Source organism: Sarcophilus harrisii, chromosome 5 (genome assembly GCF_902635505.1).
Source record: "Sarcophilus harrisii chromosome 5, mSarHar1.11, whole genome shotgun sequence".
NCBI lineage: Eukaryota > Metazoa > Chordata > Mammalia > Dasyuromorphia > Dasyuridae > Sarcophilus > Sarcophilus harrisii.
Window position 1 is genome coordinate 116,610,609 of NC_045430.1, and position 23,154 is coordinate 116,633,762.

The 23,154-nt window shown below is 32.3% G+C and overlaps 1 protein-coding gene across 2 annotated transcripts in view; it reads right to left on the reverse strand.

Annotated features, from left to right (window-relative positions):
• ABCC9 (ATP binding cassette subfamily C member 9) overlaps nt 1-23,154 on the reverse strand; it is a 184,178-nt gene that overhangs the window by 119,143 nt on the left and 41,881 nt on the right. For both annotated transcript variants that reach the window (XM_023504489.2, XM_023504488.2), the window contains exons 7-13: nt 19,917-20,111; nt 15,948-16,100; nt 15,332-15,487; nt 11,798-11,932; nt 9,858-10,020; nt 7,524-7,564; nt 6,814-6,956 (exon numbers count right to left, since the gene is read on the reverse strand). In XM_023504489.2, the coding sequence (XP_023360257.1) occupies nt 6,814-6,956; nt 7,524-7,564; nt 9,858-10,020; nt 11,798-11,932; nt 15,332-15,487; nt 15,948-16,100; nt 19,917-20,111 (986 nt within the window). The remainder of the gene's footprint in view (nt 1-6,813; nt 6,957-7,523; nt 7,565-9,857; nt 10,021-11,797; nt 11,933-15,331; nt 15,488-15,947; nt 16,101-19,916; nt 20,112-23,154) is intronic.

Here is a 23,154-nt window from a genome sequence, read left to right on the forward strand (position 1 = left end):
ATCTGGAGAACAAATCAAGAAGAGAAAGTATAAAAATAACTGGACTACTTGAAAGCTGTGACCAAAAAGAACCCTGACACAATAATGCAAAAAATAATCAAAGACACAAAATCCACCAATCACTATATCAGAGAAATCCTTTGTAGAAAACACATAGGAATAATATTGCCAAATTTTGAAACCCTCAGATCAAAGAGAAACTTTTGCAAGAATGAAGAAAACAACAATTCAAATATGCTAGAGCTACAATTAGGTTTGTACAGGACTTAGCAGCAGCCACAATAAAGAGCACAGGTTCTGGAATCATATATACCAGTAATCAAAAGAACTCTGCCTGAAGCCAAAAATATCATATACAGAAAAATTATCCATAAAATTGAATGAAAAAAAAAGGATATTCAATGAACTTGCAGTTTTTCAGGACTTTTAACCAAATCCAAACTTAATAGAAAATTTTACAAATAAGAGCCAATATCAAGGATTAATTTCAAGGAACTTAACATAAACAAATAGTGTTTTTTACATGAAAATGTATACAATTGATACCAGTACTTGGGTAGCTCAAAAGAAAGATTGGGGCAGTTAAGTAAAAATAGTAATTATGTTATACAAATGCAGTGCAGAGAAAGAATAGACAAAAGGCATTAGAAGGGGGAGGAGGGCTCCTAGTTCTGAAAACCTACTCACATTGGTAATGGGTTAAATGGGAAACACTACATATATACTATGAATGGTATAGCACTCTCCAAAATCTATAAAGAAATAAGGGGAGAGGTTTGGATAGAGGGGGAGGCAAAGGATGGGAGAAGACAAGGAAGGGATCCATGGGTGAGAGAAGATTAAATAATACAAGGCAAGTTAAGGAGCAGAAATACAGCAAAGTGTTAGCAGAGTTAGCAAAAGCATATAGGGGAGAAAGGAAGAGGTATGTGTGTGTCTGTATGTGTGTATATGTATATATCTATTTATCTTTATATAGATAGATATATAAATATATTCTTGCTTAACTATAGCCTGCTTGGAGGGGATGAGGGAGGATGGGGGGGGGAAATAAAATTTAAAAAGTTTGCAGTCAAGAATGAAAGAACAACCTACAAGGAGGTACAGAAAAGATGGACACTCGTGAATATAATTTCTTCTACTATTATATATCCTTTCTAGAATTGGCAATTTATTTTTTATATATCTTGAATCCTCCTGAACTTCTGTTACCACATGACAATGTTCCTTTTTGTTTTGCTTGTTTTCTTTTGTTTTCCTTTTCTGTTTTTCTTATTCTGTTTCTTTGATAAAATAAAAATAAAATACTTTATGAATCTTAAAGCACTAGATATTATTATTGTTATTGTTATTGACTATAAAAGGAATAGGTTGAAATATAAATATTCTGTCATGGATAACAGTAACATCTGATTGATGTCAACAACCAAAGAAGGGCCAAACACTTCTTTAGGAGATATGTGAGAACAAAGCAACAAAAAGTAATTTTTCCCAAATTTTTTTTTGAAAAAAATAACTGAAATGTATAGTTTCTTTTTTCCACTAAAGGAATGACAGTGAACTTGGGCTGGAAACAAAAGTGGACAGGAGACAGAAAGTGATGTAAGCCATTTGTGATAAAAAGGTACTGTATTTAGGTCAGAGAAGGCAAGGATGGCTTCTGCTTGGTGAAGCTATATACTGAGTCTGCCTATCCTACTCTCCTGGCAATGAACTTATACATTCAGAGAAACTTAATGTTTCTTATAAGTGACAGGTCATTCCAGAACAAAAATACCTATCTTCTTCTGAGCCTACTTAGATTCCAGATCTCATTTCCTTGTTCTTAGTCTCAAATTAAAAGACCAAGAAGCCAGAGTTTCTGTATTTGTATCTGATTTTTGTGGCTTGTTTACAAAAAAGAATAAATAAAACTCACTCTTGCAGAAATATCTTATTTATATTCTGTATGCTTAAGGAAGAATACAAATTGTACACTTCCAATGTCCTGGGTTCACCAATCCTATCTATGTTTAGAGGAATCTCCTACCTTTGAAAGAGTCGGGTTCCCAAGTACTTGGTAGATGTTTTATCATTTTGTTGTTCATTGTTCCCTTTTTTTGATTTACTATCTGTCTATCAATTCTATGCGTACAACAATAAGTATGCTTGTTTGCTTCTATGTAATCATAACTTGCTTTCACAGAATAAGATCAGAAAGAAATTAGAGTTCACCAGTATTTAGAATCTCAGAGCTTATTTCTGACTGACAAATCCACAAACTCCTTGACAATAAATGGGTACCATCCCATGAAAAGAGATAAAGTCAGAGGAAAAAAAGCTATTGATTCTCTGAGAACCTCAGAGAACAAAGTATTTACACAGCATGACTGCCTTAAGGAACAAGTGCATGATACCAGGTGTGTGACTCCGCAGAACCCAAATGCTTTTTGCTGAGCATGATTTAATGGACTGCTACAAAATCCATTTGGAAATTAAAAATCTTTGAATATCTTCAGCGTCTTTCATGATGATAAGTAAAAGACTGAAAATATTTGAATATCTTTAGCATGTTTCATGATGAAAGAAAAGATATCTAATTCAAGATTATTTTAAAATGTACCAGAAGACTGGTCAGTGAGGACACAGTTCTGAAAGCACTGGTGAATCTGCTTCAGAGTTTATATAATGGAGGGGATTTTGCCTTGTCTCAATTTTTATGGACAAATCTACTTTGCTCTAAAATATTCAGAAAGTTCAAAGTTCAAGGGTTTCACAAAGTTGGGGTTATAATTTAAATTGTTAGATAACTGTCTCAGATAATTATTGGATTTTATAAAGAGCACAATGATGAGAACTTTCATTTTTTAGGATGACCCTTTTATAAAAAACTTTTCCCAACATCCACCATTATGTAAAATTTTCTAGTAAAATAGTGGATTTAACCAAAGTATGGAGAATATCCTCCACACCTTGAATATTTTTTCAATAGGGATCACTTATATAAGCTAGTCAAACAAGTTTTAAAATCAAATATTGCTGTTTCTCTAATCCTATATAGGACACTATGAAATCAGTTGACTAGTTTCCCTGATTATAATGATACTGTCCAAATTGCGATAGGCCAACTGGCATCAAGATTGCTCATAGGTCCCCTAAGCACAGTTGAAAATGCAGACTGATTCTGGCCAATTTGGCAAAATGCATCAATTTTTAGGGTGTCTCTAGTTTGGGTTCCCAGAATGAACACACAGTGAAAGTTGGGTTGGCTTGCCTAAGTCTATGAACTAACATAAGCAGACATCTTATTCTGTGGAAGATTTGAGGTGTCTGGAGCAGAGCCCTTAAACCAGACTGATCTTTATCAAGCTGGCAAGTACCTTTTCACTCCACTGAGGAAATGAAATACAGTAGATCACTGTTAAATTAATGTTCTCATTTTTCAGTACCTGCTAAATTAGAATTGTTTGCAGAGGGTTTAGAGATTCCCAAATATAAAAGATAGCTTATTCAATTCTGTTATCCTTTTCTCTTAATATATGCAATCTGGCTGAAATCAGAGTTTTTATGTTATCATTTTTTCTATCTCTGTTGCTAAACAGAGGATAATATTTTGAATTTAAAATATAACTGTTAAAGGAACCAATTTTAATGAAGAAAATGAAAAAAGACCAAAATAATAGATGCTCTATAAGTTACTAATTTTATTGTTTGAAATAATTCCTTGCTAGAATAAGACCTAATTTTCAAGTTTTGCTGTAAAAATCAGTAAGAAATCTACATTTTTTTTCAGAAGATAGAGTAAAAGGGCAGCTGGGGGGCATGGTGGATAGAGCAATGGGCCTGGAATAGATCTGAGTTCAAATCCAGCCTCAGTTACTAATTGTGTTTCCCTGAGAAAAATAACTTAATCCTATTTTACCTCAGTTTCCTCATCTGTTAAAGGACCTTAGGAAAGAATTGGCAAGCTACTTCAGTATCTTTGTCAAGAGAACCCCAAAGTAAGATCGTGAAAAGTTAATTGGATAGGACTGAATGACTGAACAAGAGTGAAAGAAGATAATAATGAATAGGGAAAATCAATATATGAAGGGTTTGCAAGGCCTGAGTTCTAAATTTAACCTAAAGGGCAGAAAAACACAACTAGACCCAGAGTCAAAAGATCTAAATTCAAACTTCCTTCAGTTACTTACTGCCTGTATAATTTCAGTTAAATCACTTTGCCTTTGTAAACTTCAGTTTCTTTATCTATTAGGGTTTTGCACTATATTATCTCTAAAGATAATATCCTATCATGGTTAACATCATATTACTGAGAAATTAATTGTGCTAATTTTATATCTTTAATCATTTAATTGTTTCATACAGAGCAACTTCCATTAGAGTAGGTGAATGAGCACCCATATAGAAAGTCAGGAGAAAAAAATTTTAAGTACTAGTTCTGTTATAACAGAGATTCTAGAAACCTTAAATAATCTGCTTTACCTAGTTGAGTCTCAGTTTATGTATTAAAGGAGGAGGTTCAACTTGATCATCTTTGAAGGCTCTTTTAAATAAAAAAAAATACAAATAGAACTTTAGGTTAATTTTGCTGAAAGCTATTACTGCTTTGCCTAAAGACATACTACAAAACAGATCACCTAAAATTCTAATTTCAGATAATTCCAGTGTGAAATTTAGTCACCAAATCAGAGAGGGATGGTCCTTTGTTGAAGGTTGTGTATGGAGGGAAATTCTTGAGCCTTGATTGACAGAGAGAATGATGACCATAATGCTGAGCATCAGCAAAAGAGGCTTAGTTGCTTCCAGAAGATCTGGATAGATGGACAAAGGATGCTATAGAGAAATGACAGAGAGAGGAAAATGCTGGAATGTCAGATATTCATGGGAAGCTAGCTTCATCATGTTCCTGTACTCATTTGAAACTTTAGAGGCTGGCAGAGAAAAGATTTCCTCTGGGTTAAATTTTTGTGTCCTTGTTTGAGCAGAGATCTTATGTTACTTGCAGCTGAAGAGTACATTCATGTATATATAATCTTTGGTTATAGTCTTTTCTGTGTAACTTCTCTTATTTCTATGCGCTGTTTTGCGTTGGGATTTACTCCATATATTATCTGTGATAGTCTTTGATGTAACCAGTGTTTGGTAAGAAGGAGCTAAGTAAACTAAGGATTATTCTTTCCCCTTAAAAGCAACCAAAGAAGTGCTTTTTGTTCCTAAAAGCCGTTAGATTAAAAATATTGGAGAAGGGAAGAAGGGAAGAAGCTATAAGTATAATTGTAGCTTGATATTCACAGAGCATCATCTATCTGGAAGGCATTCCTGGATCACATCTAGCTTTTCTCCCATCTAGCATGTTGGCAATGCAGACAAGGCTCTTAGATATCCTCCTCTGCAAAAGTGGGCCAGACCTCAGATCATATCTATTCATATCATCCACATCAATATAATGAAACAACCCATGTGCACACAAATGTTACACTAGAAAATCAGTGTATGCTCTTTAGATATTATATAGACACTAGAACATAGTTTTAAAAAACCTTAGAACATATTTTTATAATTACAATGAGTAAGAACAAACCTTTCATATTCCTCAAAAAATTAGCCAGCTATTCCTAAAGTTTAGGTATACTCACATTATGTCTTTGGTCAAGAAGGTTCAATAACTCCCCATTGCCATTAAGATAAGTACAAACTGTTTGGAATTTCAAACCTTTCATCATCTAGCTTCAGACTATCTTTCTGGGTGGATTACATATTATTCTCTCATACATATTATGTGTTATCAAACTGGCCAATTTGCTATTTCCTGTATGCAACATTTCATTTCTGACTTTACACCTTTATGCAGGTCACTTGCTCCGCCTGGGATGATTTCTCTCTTCACTTTTGCTACTTGGAATCTCCAAATCCCTTTGAGGCTCAACTCAAATGTCCCCTCCTTCAAATTCCTGATTATCACAGTTGTCAGTTCCCGTCCTCACATATACCTCAACATACCTTATATTGATTTATCTGTGAACCTGCTTTCTCCTTCTAAAAGAATGTAAACTTCTTCAGGGCAGAGATCAAAAGACTGCCAGAACATTTTTATTTTCTTTAATTGATGATTGTCATTGATTCTTTCTCAAAGAGGAATAATGACATCACAGGATGCTATCTTGCCTCACTCATGAATTGGATTTAAGTGAAGCAGAATTACACAAAGGCATCACCCTTAACTCTCTTTTCTAGAAACCAGAGGCAAGACAAAAGTCAAGATAACTGGTGATAGCCCCCAGATGCATTGGATGACCTTAATATCTTTGATTTCTGAATAAGTTCTAAGCACTCCAAAGTGCTTATTTGAGCTGCCCTCCAGGTTGTTGAAACAAACTGTTTTCATCTGTCCATTTTGCCAAGGAAAGTCTTCACACGCTTGGAAAAGATGGTTCTGATGTATTCTGGATACATTCATGCAAATGCACAACTACTAGCATAAAATTCTTATAAAAATTCATAAAATTATTTTAGATTACTTTGGCAATAGTATTTCATAAATGCTAATTAATTGATTCCATTATGTGAGAGTAGGTAAAAGTAGGAAGGGGAGATAAAGAGGAATTATATGTCTTTGAGACACATACAACTACAAAATTGCAAAAAATTCAAGAATTATTCCCAAATATAAAACAGAATATCTATACTTAAAATCATTCTTCATATTTAAATATCATTCTGCGTTCAAAGAGACCATAAGTTAAGTGAATAGTTTTCATAGACTAAGACACATATAATATTTCTAAAGAATCAAGAAAAACATAATCTTGAAGTTTTCAAGAAATGACATACCTGATAATGGCTTTGACTGCAAATCTGACCACTGTGGAAAGCAGGAAAAGAGGTGTGACCAGGATATGAAAGAGTGACAAGGAAGCGAAGGCCTCTGCTGGTTTTAATAGTTTTTTACTTGTATAAGCATGAGTCACAAAAGTCTACAGAATTACAAAGATTTTATTAGGAATTGCCCCCCAAAATTCAACAACAAGAAATTAGTCACATATCAAAATAGTCTAAATTTTTTCATATATTATCTAATAATGCTAAAATTAGAAAAGAAAAAAGAACAAAATAAATTCAGCCAAATCATCTCATTTAAACAAATAGGAGCTTTACAAATGTTTACTGAATTGAATTTTGTAATTTTAAGTGTAACCATCCAGGGAAACAAGAATATGTATTTTGATGTTTCTCTTAAGTATGGTCTCATCATTGAGAATGCCAACAGGCTAATATGCAAAATATAGTAGAGCTACTTCCATTTCTATAAATAAGTTGTTCACTTTTACTTTTCACTTGAAATACAATGTAACAATCAAAATTATATTAACAATCAGATGGTTTCAGAACTGATAAAATATAGCTTTTTAAGCAAGAAGGGAAAGAGACAATAGGGTTGATATAGGCACATTGCCAGCTACTCGCTCCTTCCCGAGTCATTTCTACAAATACTGGCATTTATTTATTATATATTTTCTAAAATAAAAAAAAAGTTTGCTTACTGCAAGAACCGCTGCTATGGGGATCGCTGCATTCATAAAAACTGTGGGAGAAAATAAAATATATGTGTATATATTAGAATCTTTGAATTGTTATTTTTTAAGTTAAATTAATAATTTATTATTATTTTAAGGGTTCGCTAAAGACACAAGGAGCAAAGCTAAATATCATTCCACCAAACTTTCCCTAATTGGTGCTTCCTATCCACAATCAGCCAAACTCCCACATGGGTACTATAATAGGATATTATTCTCCTCCAATTGCAAAATTATAAATAAATAATATATAAGATAATATTTAAAGCATTGTAAATAGCAAGAGTTCAGGAAATAAATAATCTTTTGTTAGTAAAATGCAAAAGGAAGGTGAACTAAACAGCTATGCATATTTAAGAACTATATGACACACTATATATAATATTACATAACCTGGACTATTTTCTGTTCTCATGGAAAGGAAGTATCTTTTATTAGTTTCAAATAACAAAAATGACGAGTTTGACAAGAAGATAAAATATGTTGTACAAACTAGGGGCAAGGTTTTCACATCATTTGTAATTTTGTTTTGTATTTTTTTGTTGTTGTTGTTTTTGTTCTTTTTTATTGAGATACTTTTCACATAATGAAAGCAGTTGTTCATACAACACTTCTAGTAGCCTAGAAAATTGTTCACATGCTTACTGTTTGCCTATGAGAAATGCATTATTTAAAATTAAAAATAGGAGGAAGATGCATTTCATATTTTGTCCTCAACTACTGACAGTGATACCAGTTATACTTTTTGAAAATTGTATTTTTAAAAACATCTAAGATAATAATGTAATATGACTATTTTCCATAATAATGACACTGAAGCCTTAGACAGAAAGATTCAGAGATGATGAGTTACACAAATAGTCAAAGATCTGGAACTAGAATTTAAGTTTCCTAAATTGTATTTTTATGTCATTATGCTGCTGTCTTCATCATACCTCATTTGTAACTTAATTTGTGACATTTAAAACTGTCAATGAACAATCTTTTTTTTAACTCCTAGATAGCAGAGTCAAAGAAATATGTTGAATTCCTGAAATGAATCAGTATTCACTTAACCCAAACTACTACTAATAGAGGTCTAACATCTGATAGCAATGTCAAAGTGACTCAATTATCATGGGGACATGTTTTAGGCAGGGGCCACATATTAAATTCAACTCTTTTATTCTTTGAGCATTATCATGGCTACTACTATATTAATTTTAATATTTCTTTTTCCTTTAATTCATTCCTATAAATTACTTTCTATTCTTTCAAGTTCAAATTAAAAATTTTCCCATTGGAATAAACCTAAAGTTATCTCAAACTTAATAAAAAGATATAGCTTTGTCTTTCTTTTGATTCACTCATTGAGTAATGAAATACTCTATATATAAATTCTACACAAGGCTGCTTGGCAATGGAGAGTTGGAAATTCTTTTATGGAATAAAGCAAAGAAACTTTGCCCTTTCTCCCAGATATCTATCATCTCAGCTACCAGGAATGTAGGCTAGCTCCTCTAGCTGAGAAAAGATAATAATCTAATAGGAGTCTTTGACTATCAGTAAGGCACTTAAATATAGAGTAACAATTGATTGTTCAGTTTCAAGGATACTGGTGTAGATAGAACATGATTCAAAATGTAGAAGAAAAACAATTTGAAAAAAAATTGCATCTTCTATATTTGACCCTCCCTTGTGCAGTTTTATAGGTCCTCTTATAATACACTCTTTACATCTGTCCTCAAGTACAATTGTAGTAGATGACTAGTAGTACTTGGCTAAAATTATAATAGCACTGGCATTAAATGATATTGGTAATTTTTTTCTTTATCTAGCTCCTTTATCTAAGGTATAATTTTGTTTCAGATTTGTTTGGCTTAAATTAAGAATAGGCATTTTCTGAACTTGCAGAGTACTACAGTATAGGAAAAGTGGCTAAGAAGTGATTGGGATAAGTTTCTTCCAATTGGAAAACAAAAATTTTTTAAAGACAACATAATAAAGTGAGAAAAAGTAAAAAAAGACTTGGTAGTTTATATTCTTTGCAAAATAAAAAAAAAGAATACACATGGAAGTAATATACAAACAATTTTCAGTTATTGTTAACCCTATTCTGAGTACAAGAAATAAAGAGATAATTGATGGAGACCTAAGTCAAACAGATCCATATTCGATTCCAAACTTTGCTATTTAATACCTAGGTAACCTTAAGTAATCACTTCACCCTCCTGGAACTCAAAATTTCTTCAGCTGTAAATTGAGGGAGATAGAGGAGATCATCTCTCATATCTTGACCAACTTTTAATCTTATGAACTTACTAGAAAGTGATGTGTAAAGTGCAAAGGTTTTGAGACTGGTAAGTTCCTTCATTCTTGTTTCCTCTACGCTTTTGCAAAATATATGTTCCCAAGCATACAGCTTTAAAAGTTTGATGCCTTTTAGTATCTCATTTGTTTTCTTCAACCTTTCAGTAGAATAATCCTGCAAAATAATGAAACAAGAAAATGTGAAAATAGTTTAAATGAAAGATAGTGATGTATATTAGAATTCTGGACTGAGAAATAAAAGACTTAGATGCTATTCTGGCTGGCCCTATCTATCAATCAACTGTGTGACCTGGGGATAGACATTCTTTATTTCTGCATGTTAGTTTCTTTATCTGTAAAACCATGTGGTAGATGACATGATTTCTAAAAAATTCTATACCTCAAAAAATTTCTGTCTTGATTCTTTGATGAAACACTAACACTAATATAAGAAGACTACTAGAAGATATAAGGTCACAAAAAAGTGCATTTGTTCTATCCTACCGAGGCACTTGATTTTCCTTTTATTTAGAGCCATAAATAGAAATTTTTAGATTAAGGGAAAACAAAACATGCCATGGGCAAGAAGTAAGAAAAATGTCCTCAAATCAACTTTGTAACATATTCCTTGGGGACATGAGGAAAGGAGTAGAAGACTCCTAGACAAGTAGGAAAGGAAATAAGATTAGACAGAGACACCAGGACACCATATAGGAAGAGATAATGGCTGGCTCATCTAGAAGTTAGAGTATAGCAAGCAATATGATGATATTTTTAAAAAGGCATTAGTGGCCCTGAACAATCAGAAGCATGAATTGCCCTTCCACACTAGAGCCATGGCCACACACATTCCTTAGACATGTGACCCTTTGTGTGTCCACATTTCCCACTAATAGATGAGTATTATGGGCAAAGTATGTTATAGATTTACCAAAGCCATGTTATGTTGCTATTTTTATTTCTGTAGTAAATTATGAAATGTTTTTGCTTAGAAAAAATGTGTTCTCTGGCTGATATTGAAAGGGACTTGTAATGTTTTGAGTGGATTGAGTACCTCAAATATCATAAAACTATTCTAAGGTCCCACCTTCATGCAAGAAGTTGTCTATCTATGTTTTGAAGACATAATTTAATCATATGATACTTCTATCAGGAGTCACAGAGATGCATGGTATAAAGTACAGGAAGTATAAGATATGCATGCAACAGACTAGTCAAAAAATTGATCACAAGAAACAGTTCTTTTAGCAGCAAAAATCATGTTAAATGTTACAGATTAATAGAGATCACTTGCTCATATTTAAACTTTATTTCTAAATGTGTTGTCAACCATTTCATAATTCTCAAATATTCTTTCAAAATGGGCCAATTCATACTCAAATAAGAAATGTTTCCAGTAGAGTTAAAGAAGGTCAAGAATTTTTTTTCATTCCTTGCTAAGCTGACCAGGAGCATATTTAACAAAAATAACTGCCACTGAAATCTTTCTCTTAAGTTCCTACCTCATCACATGTTATGATGCTACTCTTGGGAAATTTACTTTTCAGAAGCATCAAAACTGACCCTTTTCTTGTCCTTTGATTGTTTTATTCCATTCATCAAAAAGCTATAAGTATATTACACTAATTTTAATTCACTGGGCATTCTATTTTAGAATGGGGTTCAAAGCCTTCTAATTTCAGAGTAATTAATAATATCAAAATCTGTTCATGTGGGGTTTGGGAACCTACGAGTTTCAAGTCCTGGATTTCTAATTCTTTTTTCAAATGATCTTTATAACATGAGAAATTCATGTTTTCTGTCTTGATAACACAAAAATTTAAGAATCAAGATTAAATACATGAGCAATATCCTTCCAAGATATCCCAAGTGATATGTATCAATTTCCTATATTTGAAAATAAATAACAGCACGAGATTTTCCTAAGAAAGGAGCCAAATGATGGAACTTACCAGAGTGCTCTTCTGAGCCTCTGCCAACTTTGTAGCTATGAAGTACTGAATTGGCGCAAGCAACACTATGACAGCTGCACCGACCAACGCACTTAATCCAAGTAAGTTATAGAGCAGAATCACTCCCATTATGATCTAAGGAGAAAAACACATGTAAAGATGAAGAAACAGAAGGAAAACTCTTATGGGAATTGTTTTTAATGGAAAACTTAATACTCTTTAACTATATAATAAGTAAACAAAAAGAATCAGGTATTAGGAAATCAACTCCCTTTTCAACAGTTCAGATTATTATGATTTATCTAGGGAAATGTACATGAAAGAATTCATTCTTCACTTGACAATCTATCATTTTTCTATTCCATACAATTTTACCTCACAAAGCTGTTAAGAATGCTCGATTTCCTGTCTTGACCTATAGCAATGTCTGAAGTGTTGGAAATATTGAATTTGCATTTTTTTCCTTGAAGATGCTGTCACCCACTGAAAGACTGAAGGTCCTCACAAGTATTCTTTTTATCTGAATCATATTAGACATTAAAAGCTGGTAGGACCAGAATATAAGTGATGAACAATACGTAACAAAAGGGGAAGAAGTCAGTTTAGCCAATATTTGGCAACATCTATTAACAAATGCTTGGGTTCTAAAATAATAGTCTCAGTAATGCTTAACATTCATTCCTCTGGGAAACCCAATATATAATTTGAGAAATTATATTGAGAAATACTGCCTACTTGCCCTTAGACTTAACTGAGAATATTTCTAGGCACTCAACCAATCATTTTAAGTCTATGACCTTCTTCCTTCCAACCCCACAACCACTAATTTATTTTATTTTTTTTTTTTCTGAGGCAATTGGGGTTAAGTGACTTCAGGGTCATACAGCTAGGAAGTGTTAAGTGTCTGAGACCAGAGTTGAACTCAGGTCCTCCTAACTTCAGGGCTAGTGCTCTTCCACTGCATCACCTAGCTGCCCCCTCACAACCACTAAATTTAATTCCCTATCTCCAATGCCTGAATATTTATCAAATACTCAATCTCATAAAATTAAACATCTGAATGTTGTTATTATATATTACTAATATTATATGTACATATATAGTATATATAATGAAGGAGAAGTATGAAAAGGCTTTCATGGCAATAATTAAAGGTGGCTCCACAAAAACATTGCTCCAATGCCTTTATAAAATAGGAGGTGCTCTGGGTTCTTGAAAATTATTCTAGGGGACAACAAACTTTGACACATAGGTTTCAAATCTCTTTAGCCACTAAACATTTGTTTTTTTTTTTTAAGCAGAGAAAGATGACAACCAAGGAAAACTTGTTCCAGATTATCATTCCACTCTGTACCTCCCTACACAATTCATGTTCTAACCATATTGACCTGCATGATGTTGCATATATATATGACATAGAACAAAAGTTAAAATAGGCATAAGTTTTTTAAAAAGCTAAAAATAAGAAAGCAGTTATTTTAATAGTTTCAACTTGATCTATTGCAAATAAGATATGGAAAGATACAGAATGAAGTGAATAGAATTATAACAATTTATAAAATGACAACAACATCCTAAGGGGAAAAAAATCTAAAAGAGATTTGAATGCTGGTCACTTCAATAATAAACCCTAAAAAGAAAAAACTAAAGATAAAATGTGCGATTCCTCTTCTGCCTGAGAGGTAGTAAATACAAAATACAAAAAGAAACATACATTTGAAAGTGTATCTAATATGAGAATTTGTTTACCTGTACTATACATGTTTACAATAAAAGTTTTCTTTTTTGTTTCTTTAGTAGGAGAAATAGATTATAAACATTTGTAAAAACAAGTAATTGTAAAAAGATATATATAAGTGTATACATATACATATGTATGTATACATATATGCATGTATATGTATATATCTACATATGTATATATACTGAGGACCAACCTAATTAATTTTTGAAGTTTTATCAGCAGATGGCTTCTGGACAATGAAGTTCTTTTGGTCACAAAAATTCCCAAAAACTACTTATAAAGTTGTAAAAGAGTTTCAATACATATTATCAAAGGGAATACCCATGATGATGAAATTATAATAATAATAATAAATATTGAATATTTTTATGTGAAAAATATTTTACAACACAAATATTATACTCCATTATCTAGTTACCATGGTTTTGGGGAATCCACAGAAAGGGTTGAAAATGACCTTAGAGATCAATTGGCCCAAATTCCTCATTTTACACATTTTTACAAAATGAGTGATTTACCCATTTACCTAGTTGACAGAGGCAAGACAAAAAATCCTGGTACTTTCAACTCAGTGTTATTTTTAGATCTAATATCTTATAAAAAAGCAAGATTTTCTTAAATATTTCCTACTTCAACATTTCAAGAATCCATTTCATTGTAGCCACTAACACACATTTCAATTCCTGATTTGAAAGATGGTCTTTAAGAAATGATTTTGCCAAAAATTCATTACAACTTAGTGAGATTTTTTTTTCAAACTTAACTGAGTGATTCTTCAGAATGCAGACACACAGTCACTAGGATTATTCTTTAAGCATTATTTCTATTTAAGACCTATCACAGTTTTTCTCCATTGTCACAATTTTCAGTAGTCCTATGTCTTGCCCAAGCCAAAATGAGGCATTGGACTAAGACAAAGGAAGGCTTACATACTTAAGATTATATTTCTGTTCTGAGGGAATTAAGGGGATTATGACAGCAAGTAGTTTATTATGGGAATTAAGTGAACTACACTGACTCAGTTCTGGAGCTAATTCAATTCTCTTTCTATTCAGTTATGTCCAATTTCTGTCCTATGAGAAAACTTTATTCAATTGTGGAAATTAATAGAAAATCTTATTTTATTGTTTGAAACCAGCTTGAGTAGTTAGGAAGCTGGACCACCTCTACCAGCTTCTGAGTGACCCATTACCAAGAGTTTAGATTATGTTCACCAGAAACAGAGTCTAATCCTAATTTTCCTATAATTAAACATCTTAGACAACTAATATATTTTCAATGATAGCTGACCTCATGGTGATCAGTTAATTATTTTTTCCATGTTTCTTTGTTTATAGATATAGAGAGAATGGGAAACATCTTTTCTGATTTAAGGGAATTGCACCTGTTTGGTTTTCCCTTCCCAATTTGGAAAGTCCCTAATCTTTTCTCCAACTAGAAATCAGATTACCTAATGTTGTATTGTTTCTTTTTAATTAATTGATCTTACTTAATTGTTTTTAATATATAAAAGTCTGAATTTTCTCTTTATTTGGGGTCCAGGTCTAAGCTGAGACTGTCTGCTGACAGTTTGTTGGGAAATTGCCATGAATTGCTTAATAAATCAATATGTTCAGAAAATAGAATCTTTTTTTCCTCAGTCATTTCATCTTTCACCCTCCACAGTTGCCTCTTTCAGTATGGAAAACTAATACTAAAGCTAAGAGTTTCTTTTAACAACTTCCTTCAAAGCTCTTATTAAGATAACTGACTTTCCACTTCTTTTTTAAAACCTTACTTTGATGCTCTACCTGAACAGGCATGGCCCATAGATTAGGACACAGGAACAAGAACCACATGAGCTGATTAGTTTCTATGGCGACCAAGTTATTGATTTGTCCCAGAGTCATCTCACCCATGGATAAATTAGATGTAGAAAGCCTCAGGATCTTATTGTATATCATAGCCTATAAGAAAGAAATGACACAATAAAATTATAGTCTTAATAAAGATTAGTTCATTCTTAAATGGGGAGGCTAAGATCAAGAGATGTACAGGATTCAAAAATCTTTTTTTAAGCTTGCTATTTGGACTGAAAAAGCCATGCTTTATTCATTTTTTTTCTATATGATTTCTATGAAATAGAATTCCTATAATAATGATCTTAATATACATTATGGGATGATATATAACATCTCCAAATACCCAAAATCATAATTTCTTGGCACAAAATGGATTGTGATAGAGAATACAAAACAACAAATATTTCTATTATTTATCTTCATCACATTTCCTTGGAAGTATATATAAATCCCTTGGAAGAAGATATAAACTATCTAATTTAAAGGGAAAAAAGATCATATAAAATCAAGAATTTTATAATTGGATATATTTTGAAGACATGAATATATTAAAGAACATATTTACCAGCAAAGCTCCACGAAGATTAATGCCAGTTTCTATAGTGACATAGTAGGAGGCCTGTAAAAATGTTCTTTGTAGAATCAAGGCCAGGAACAGAAGAACAGCTAACACATAAGCATTTTCAAGAAATTCCTTTGAGGTAAGTGAACCTGAAGACTTGCCATAAAAAAAGAAAAAAATAGAAAAGCTAATGTACCTGGTGTGACAACCATAAAATTATTTAGAGGATTTAAAAAACATGCAAGATATGTAATCAAAAAAGTAATCATAAATTATGCTTCACTTCCAGAGGCCACTAATGGTACTTTCCAGCTCTCAATTAAGATCCTTTAAATTTATTTTAAACATTTGTTTAAAATTACACAATGATCTCATAAATACAAGTGTTTCATATTCTCCACGTGACTGCCAAAATATCTTCCCCAAACCCATGTCTGACCATTTCACTTTTTGTCTTAATAACCTTCTTTTATTCCTTATTACCTCTAGAAAAAAAAAAAAAAAACTTCAATATAAAGTCCTTTAAGAACTCTCATAGTGTGACTACAATTGATCTTTTCAAACTTATTTCATTATCCTCTACTTCATACTCTATAATCTCAGTTGGCCTATTTGCTATTTTTTTGACCTTGACATAGTCTCATGAAGCTACACATACCTTTTACACATACCTAAAATGTAGTCCCTTCATCCCCTCTATCTCTTAGCCTCTTCTCAACTTTCTTCAACACATTCAAGTGCCAGAGGAAGCCTTCCCTGATGACCCTAGTCATAGTGTTCTCTCTTTCATCAAATTTTATTAAATTACTTGTATAAAATTTCATATAAATATAATTTAATATATAATAATATAAATACAATTTAATAGAAACAAAATTACTTGTAGATTGAATTTCCTAATAAAATGGGAGATATTTGAGGCTAGAGACTGTTCGTCATTTTGTTTTTGTAATCACATTGCCTTGAACGTATTAGGCATGTTAATAAATGCTTTAAGAAAAAATCTAGGCTCATGCTTTCATCTATGTAGGTAGTTCTTAGTGAGGAATTCTCTCTGCTGACATCAACAGGATCTAGAGTTTAATGTCTCAGAGATGCTTAGAGCACTAAGAATTTCAGTAACTTGTATAGGGAAACAAAACTAGCATATGTCCGAATTCTGATTTAAACTTAATCTCCCTTAATCTCACAGTATATATATATATATATATATATATATATATATATATATATATATATATACTGTGAATATAATATAATATAATATTTGATCAATTGATTGACCAATTGAAATTATAAAACTTGCTACAAAAATAATAGCAGCTGTGAAAAAAAATGTCAGCTACACAGAGAGTTAAATCAAAAAAGCTTAATGAATATAAGAAGATGAATTTCAGTTGCTTGTGAATCTTTTTTTCTCTCAAATCTTAAAGCACTATACAATGAAATGTATATTTTTTTCCACCAATTATTTTGAATTTTTCACCAATAGTGACAAGTGAAGCACATGATGATTTAGATTGACTATTAAGATAGATATGGGATAGGGATGGTCTGAACTATATGTCCTTTGAGGTCTCAAATTTTAGTAGTCAGGAGTGTGGTGGTTCAATTAAGATGACTGAAAACCCTTATCAATTATCATAGCAAAGAGGTGTGTGTGTGTGTGTGTGTGTGTGTGTGTGTGTGTGTGTGTATACATTTGTGAGTGTGTTTAAAGACTGTATTTTTCTCCATCTTGTCTCTGCTAGTACTCTGCTAGAGTACTCATGGAACTCATTTCATAAGTGACCAGCACAAGATCTTTAAACTATTCCATTTCCAGTTTGCCTTTCCTTTAGAAATATGGTGGCTCCCCCTTCCCTAAAGCTCACTATCTTGTTGCCAAATTTCTTGCAGACACCAGGTAAGCACAGCTTGCTGAAGTTAAGAGGTCTCTAGTAAGTCTTCCCAATAACTGGGATTTCAGACACATAGCACCCTTTCTGCTGATGAGCATATATGATGAAAATATATTATTATAGGTTATATTTAGATCAATGAAATAAATCAGTTTGAGGGTAATATAGTAGTAAAAAAGGAAAAATATACTCAAGACCAGAGGAAATAATGATTTTTGAAAATCTAATTTATAAAAAGCTTATAAACCTGATTTAAACTAATAATCACAAAGTAATATTTGCTTTAAAAATCAAGTATGATTGATGACTATAAGAGTTGACTCAATTACTAAAGTATCAAAAACAATTCCTAATGTTGATATACAACATGACAATCCATTTCTATTAATGGCACCATCACACAGCCAAACATCAAAATTTGCAAGCCTGAAATTATTTTTGATTAATAAAATCATGTAATTTCAGTGTTCAAAGGGTCCAAAAAACCATATATTTGAACAGATAAACAGCCCGTATTCATTATTTGCTATCAGGATGAGAATGGAGGAAGTAAGAACCCATTACCTCCCAAGGGATTCTTGTCCTGTTGAGATTTTTTTTTTTTTGATACAAAGTCTCATTTAGTGTTTTGTCTATCCCTTCTGATTTTAGCTGGCACAGTGGACAGAATCCTGAGCCTGGTCAAGAAGACCTAAGTTCAAATCTGGCTTAGACATTAACTAGCTGTGTGAACTTGGGCAAGTCACTTAAACTCTTGTTTGCTTGAGTTTCCTCATTCCTCCTTCCTGGAGAAGGAAATGAAAAAACCGGTCTATTATCTTTACCAAGAAAACATTCAAATGGGATAACAAACATGACTGAAACAAGTGGGGACAAATACAATTTATGTTTTTTTTAATAAATTTGATGATCATGTCATCTACACCTTTGTCCCAGTCACTTAAAAACATTAAACACATAACTCAATAGAGATGCCCAGCACATTCTATTAAATACTTTATTCCAAAGAATGTTTGAGTTCAACCATTCAACTAAGTCCTACTTCTAAGTTGTAGCATCATATAACCCATTTCTCACTATCTTTTCTACTAGAATAACATAAGGTACACTGTCATATATTTTGCTAATATCTGGGAAACTATTTCTATGGCAGTCTTGTAACCCTGTCATAAAATGAAACAAGGTGATCGATCATCTCACTTGACAAATTTTTTACAAAGAAATTTTGGTTTTTCATAATCTATAACTTTTTTGTCAATTATATGCTCTAGAATTATGCCAGGAATTGAAGTCAAACCAACCGATCTCCCTTGCTTTTTTTAAAATATAGAATGAAGGAAAGATTCACCTTTCTCCAACCATGGTGAACTCCCAATATCTAGGATATTTTGAAGACTACTAATACTACAGTTATCACATGCATTAGTTTTGTCAGTTCTTCAGGACATAGTTCACTGATGAATTCATCAAAACTAAGTAGGCACTTTCTTAGTATGTCCAATAGTTAACCAACTCTATTATCTATTTTTAATTTGTCCTTTCCAATCGAAAAATTATTGCCTTTGTAAGAAAAAACAGAAGTAAAATAGGAGTTGAACAGTTTTGCATTCTCTCCATTTCTCTTACTATAACACACATACATACATGCACTACTCTGAACATCAGTCCTCTTCCTTTTTGAATTCTCCTATTCAATAAGGAGAACCAAAAATACCCTTTTTTATTGTCCTTAGCATTTTTTCTCAGCCTCTTCATTCTGAAGCTTGGCCCACAAGACAGTATGGATAGGCCATACTGTATTATACCTATTATGGAGTTTTAAATATTTTACAAATTCTTTTTATTAACCAATCCAATATTTAAGCTAAAATCAAGGGTGTAGGCTTTTGTATATTTCTAAACCAAGAAAAATTACTGCCTAAACCATTTAGAAGGTCCTAAAGGGTATTTTTTTCCTTACCAATGTTAATACCTCTTCTTTCACAAGCATTAAATTCTCTGCAAACATTTTAGAAAATGCAAAAGAGAAAATAACAAAGAAAAATGTTACAATAATGCACCATGAACTTACTCTAGTTGCTGAATATGTGGAATTTGTAGTGTCATTTACACGCTGAACTATTCCAGAAATACAAAGAGGTCCAGCAAAGCCCAATAAGTCAGCCAGATAGCGGAATGTGCTACTCAGTAGGATTGGTCTCCCAAAGGCCTTGTACATTGCTAACCATATAGAAGGAGTTCTTTTGGGATGGTCTGCTGCTTTTTTCTGAAAGAGAACCATTAATTTCAAACGTCATTTATTAATCTAGTAATTGATTCTAGCAACTCAATATTGTACTGTTTCATATAACATTGCATGTGGAAATATACACCTTTCCAAAACATAAAATATTCATACAAATAATCTGAATGAACCAATTTTTTAATCATCACATATACTAATATTATGTCTTACACCTTCATTTCAGGATTTGTGTATCAAGCTGAAGTAAGAGGGCTTTATAGAATACTGCATAAAACCTTTTTAATCATAATATAGTGGCATACAAAAAGTGAAAACTAAATAATATTAATTAAAAATTAATAGATAAAGAAAAATAAATTTATGATTCCCATTCATTGATAAACCAGTGATTTTGGACCAAGGATATGATATTTAATTGAGATTAAATCCATACCCCTCTTTAATTTAAAAGAGGTCTTGAAAAGTTGCTAAGACTAAAAATATGTATATAATCCTGTAACCAGTTATTTTAGACTGTGCAGAGCCTCTCCAAATTTAACAACAGTTAAGTTAAACCTAGTCCGTGACCAACAGTCATACAAACTACTATCAAGTGAATATTCAAAGCCATTCCAGTTTAGTATAAACTTTCAGAGATTTTTGCCTTACTGGCATAGACATTGAAAACTCAGGACAGAGAAGAGAAAACATCACGTGGTATCATATATAATCACAAAATATATTTTGTTATTAGCAATAACAATAATAATGATTAATTATATTTATGGAGTATTGATTTTTTGTAATGGTTGTAAGGCTCTATTAAAAACTTCCTAAAGAAACATGAATCATTTTTCTAGTAATAATCTGCATTATTTAAAGGTACAAGACACATGATATACTGAGAAATGGGAAATAAACCAAAGAAACAGATTAAAAGATAGATATTCAAACTAACTGTTGAATTCTATAACCATGATATTTTAGAGTAGGTTTTCCAAGTTGATTATAAGTTATTTATCAGTCCCTAAAAGAGGAAAACAAACATAACTGCTATTTGTTTGCTGCACCCGATTTGCCTTGCTTAATGCAATATGTGTGTATATTTACGAGAGAGAGAGACAGAGATAGAGAGTTTAATTATTATACAGTTCTTTCCAGATCAGAATAAATAATTTAGTTCCTGTTACATCTTTTATCACAAATCAAAAACATTATACAGAGAAGTTAATTTTTTTCTTATTATATAAATTAAACTTAACTATGATGTTCTTCATCTTCTTTCAGAGAATAATTTTTAAAAGATATGGTAGTAGAATATTATTGTAATATAAGAAGTAATAAGCAGGCTGATTTTAGAAAAACCATAGAAAAACTGATGCAAAGTAAAGTGAACAGAATCAGAACACTGTATACAGTAACAGCAATATTGTATGGTCAACTGAATGACATAACTATTTTTAGCAATATAATTATCACAGACAATTAGAAAAAAACATGAAAAATGTTATCCCCCTTCAGAGAAAAAAAAAAACTGATGGAATCTGAAAATAGATTAAAACATATTATCTTTCACTTTCTGCATTTGTTCATGGCATTTACCTTTGAGTTTGTGTCTTCTTTTACAACATGACTAATATAGTAATACATCTTGCATGATTGAAAAATATCATCTATCAGGGGTCCTCAAAGTTTTTAAATAGGGGGCCAGTTCACTGTCCCTCAGACTGTTGGAGTGCAGGACTATAGTAAAAACAAAAACTGTTTTGTGGGCCTTTAAATGCAGAAACCTCATAGCCCTGGGTGAGGGGGATAATCATCCTCAGCTGCCACATCTGGCCCGGGGGGCCATAGTTTGAGGACTCTTGAATTCTATATAAAATTGTTTACCATCTCAGGGAGAGAATAGGTGAGAATAGAAGAATGAAGATTTCTTAATTCAAAATTTCTTAAAGCTGAATGTTAAAAATTGTCTTACATGTAATGGAGGGGATAAAATATCTTTTAGAAAAGATAGTTGTGGAATTTCCCCCAAAATGACATGAAACCAAGCCCTCTGAACAGAGTCTGATAGAATGAAATCACTCTCCCAGTCAAGATAGACTGAAAAAACTTCAAGAAAGTCAAGTCTCACTGAAGGGAAAAGGGTGTTTAATTCAGCTTAGACAGACTCTGGGAAAGCTTGTGAGAAGATCTTAATCACAGAAAATTTGTAACTAAGACCCTAAGTGTTAGCTCAGTAGAAAAGCAAATCAGTGGGCCAGATTCTAGTCCCAGCTCAGAAGGCAAACTCTGGGAAACTGTTTCCTGAAAAAAGCAAGCAAAGGTACCCCCTGTAAACAGTGGGGCTCCTATGCTCAAAGCCAAGGCTCAGAGCAGCTCAGGAAGCTGAGGATAATGCTCCCCTTTGCCCAAGGAACAGAGCTCAACCATAAAAGCAGAAAAAAAAAAAAGAAAAGGAAAGAAAATGAATAAGAAACAGAAAAGAACCTTGACCATAGAAAGTTACTATGGTAACAGGACCAAAACATCAACTAAGATGAGGACAAAATATCCACAGAAGACATCTCAAACAGTGATATGAATTGATCTCAAACCCAAAGAGGCTTCTTAGAAGTGCTTATAAAAGACTTTAAAAGGAAAATAAGAGAGGTAGGAAAAAAATGAGAAAGGAAATGAAAGATCTATTACAATTGAGGGAAAGAAAGGAGGGGGTGAGCATTGTCTGAAGGCTGCTCTCATCAGTTTTGGCTCTAAGAAAGAATAAATTAATCATTCAGTTGGATGTACAAATTTATCTAAACCTATAAAGAAGAGGAGAAAGAGGAAAGTAAAGAGAGGGACAAGATAGAAAAGGAGGGCAGAAAGATAAGAGAAGGGGGGAAGGAATAATAGAAGATAAAGTAGTGGGTGGGGTGGTTAAAAAACACAAGGGAAAGAGAGAACAAAAATATATACAGGGGAGAAAATAAAATGTAGGGAAATACAGAGTTGGTAATCATAACTATGAATGTGAATGGAATGACCTCTCCCAAAAACCCAGAAGTAAACAGGATAGTGGATTAAAAAACAGAATCCTACAATA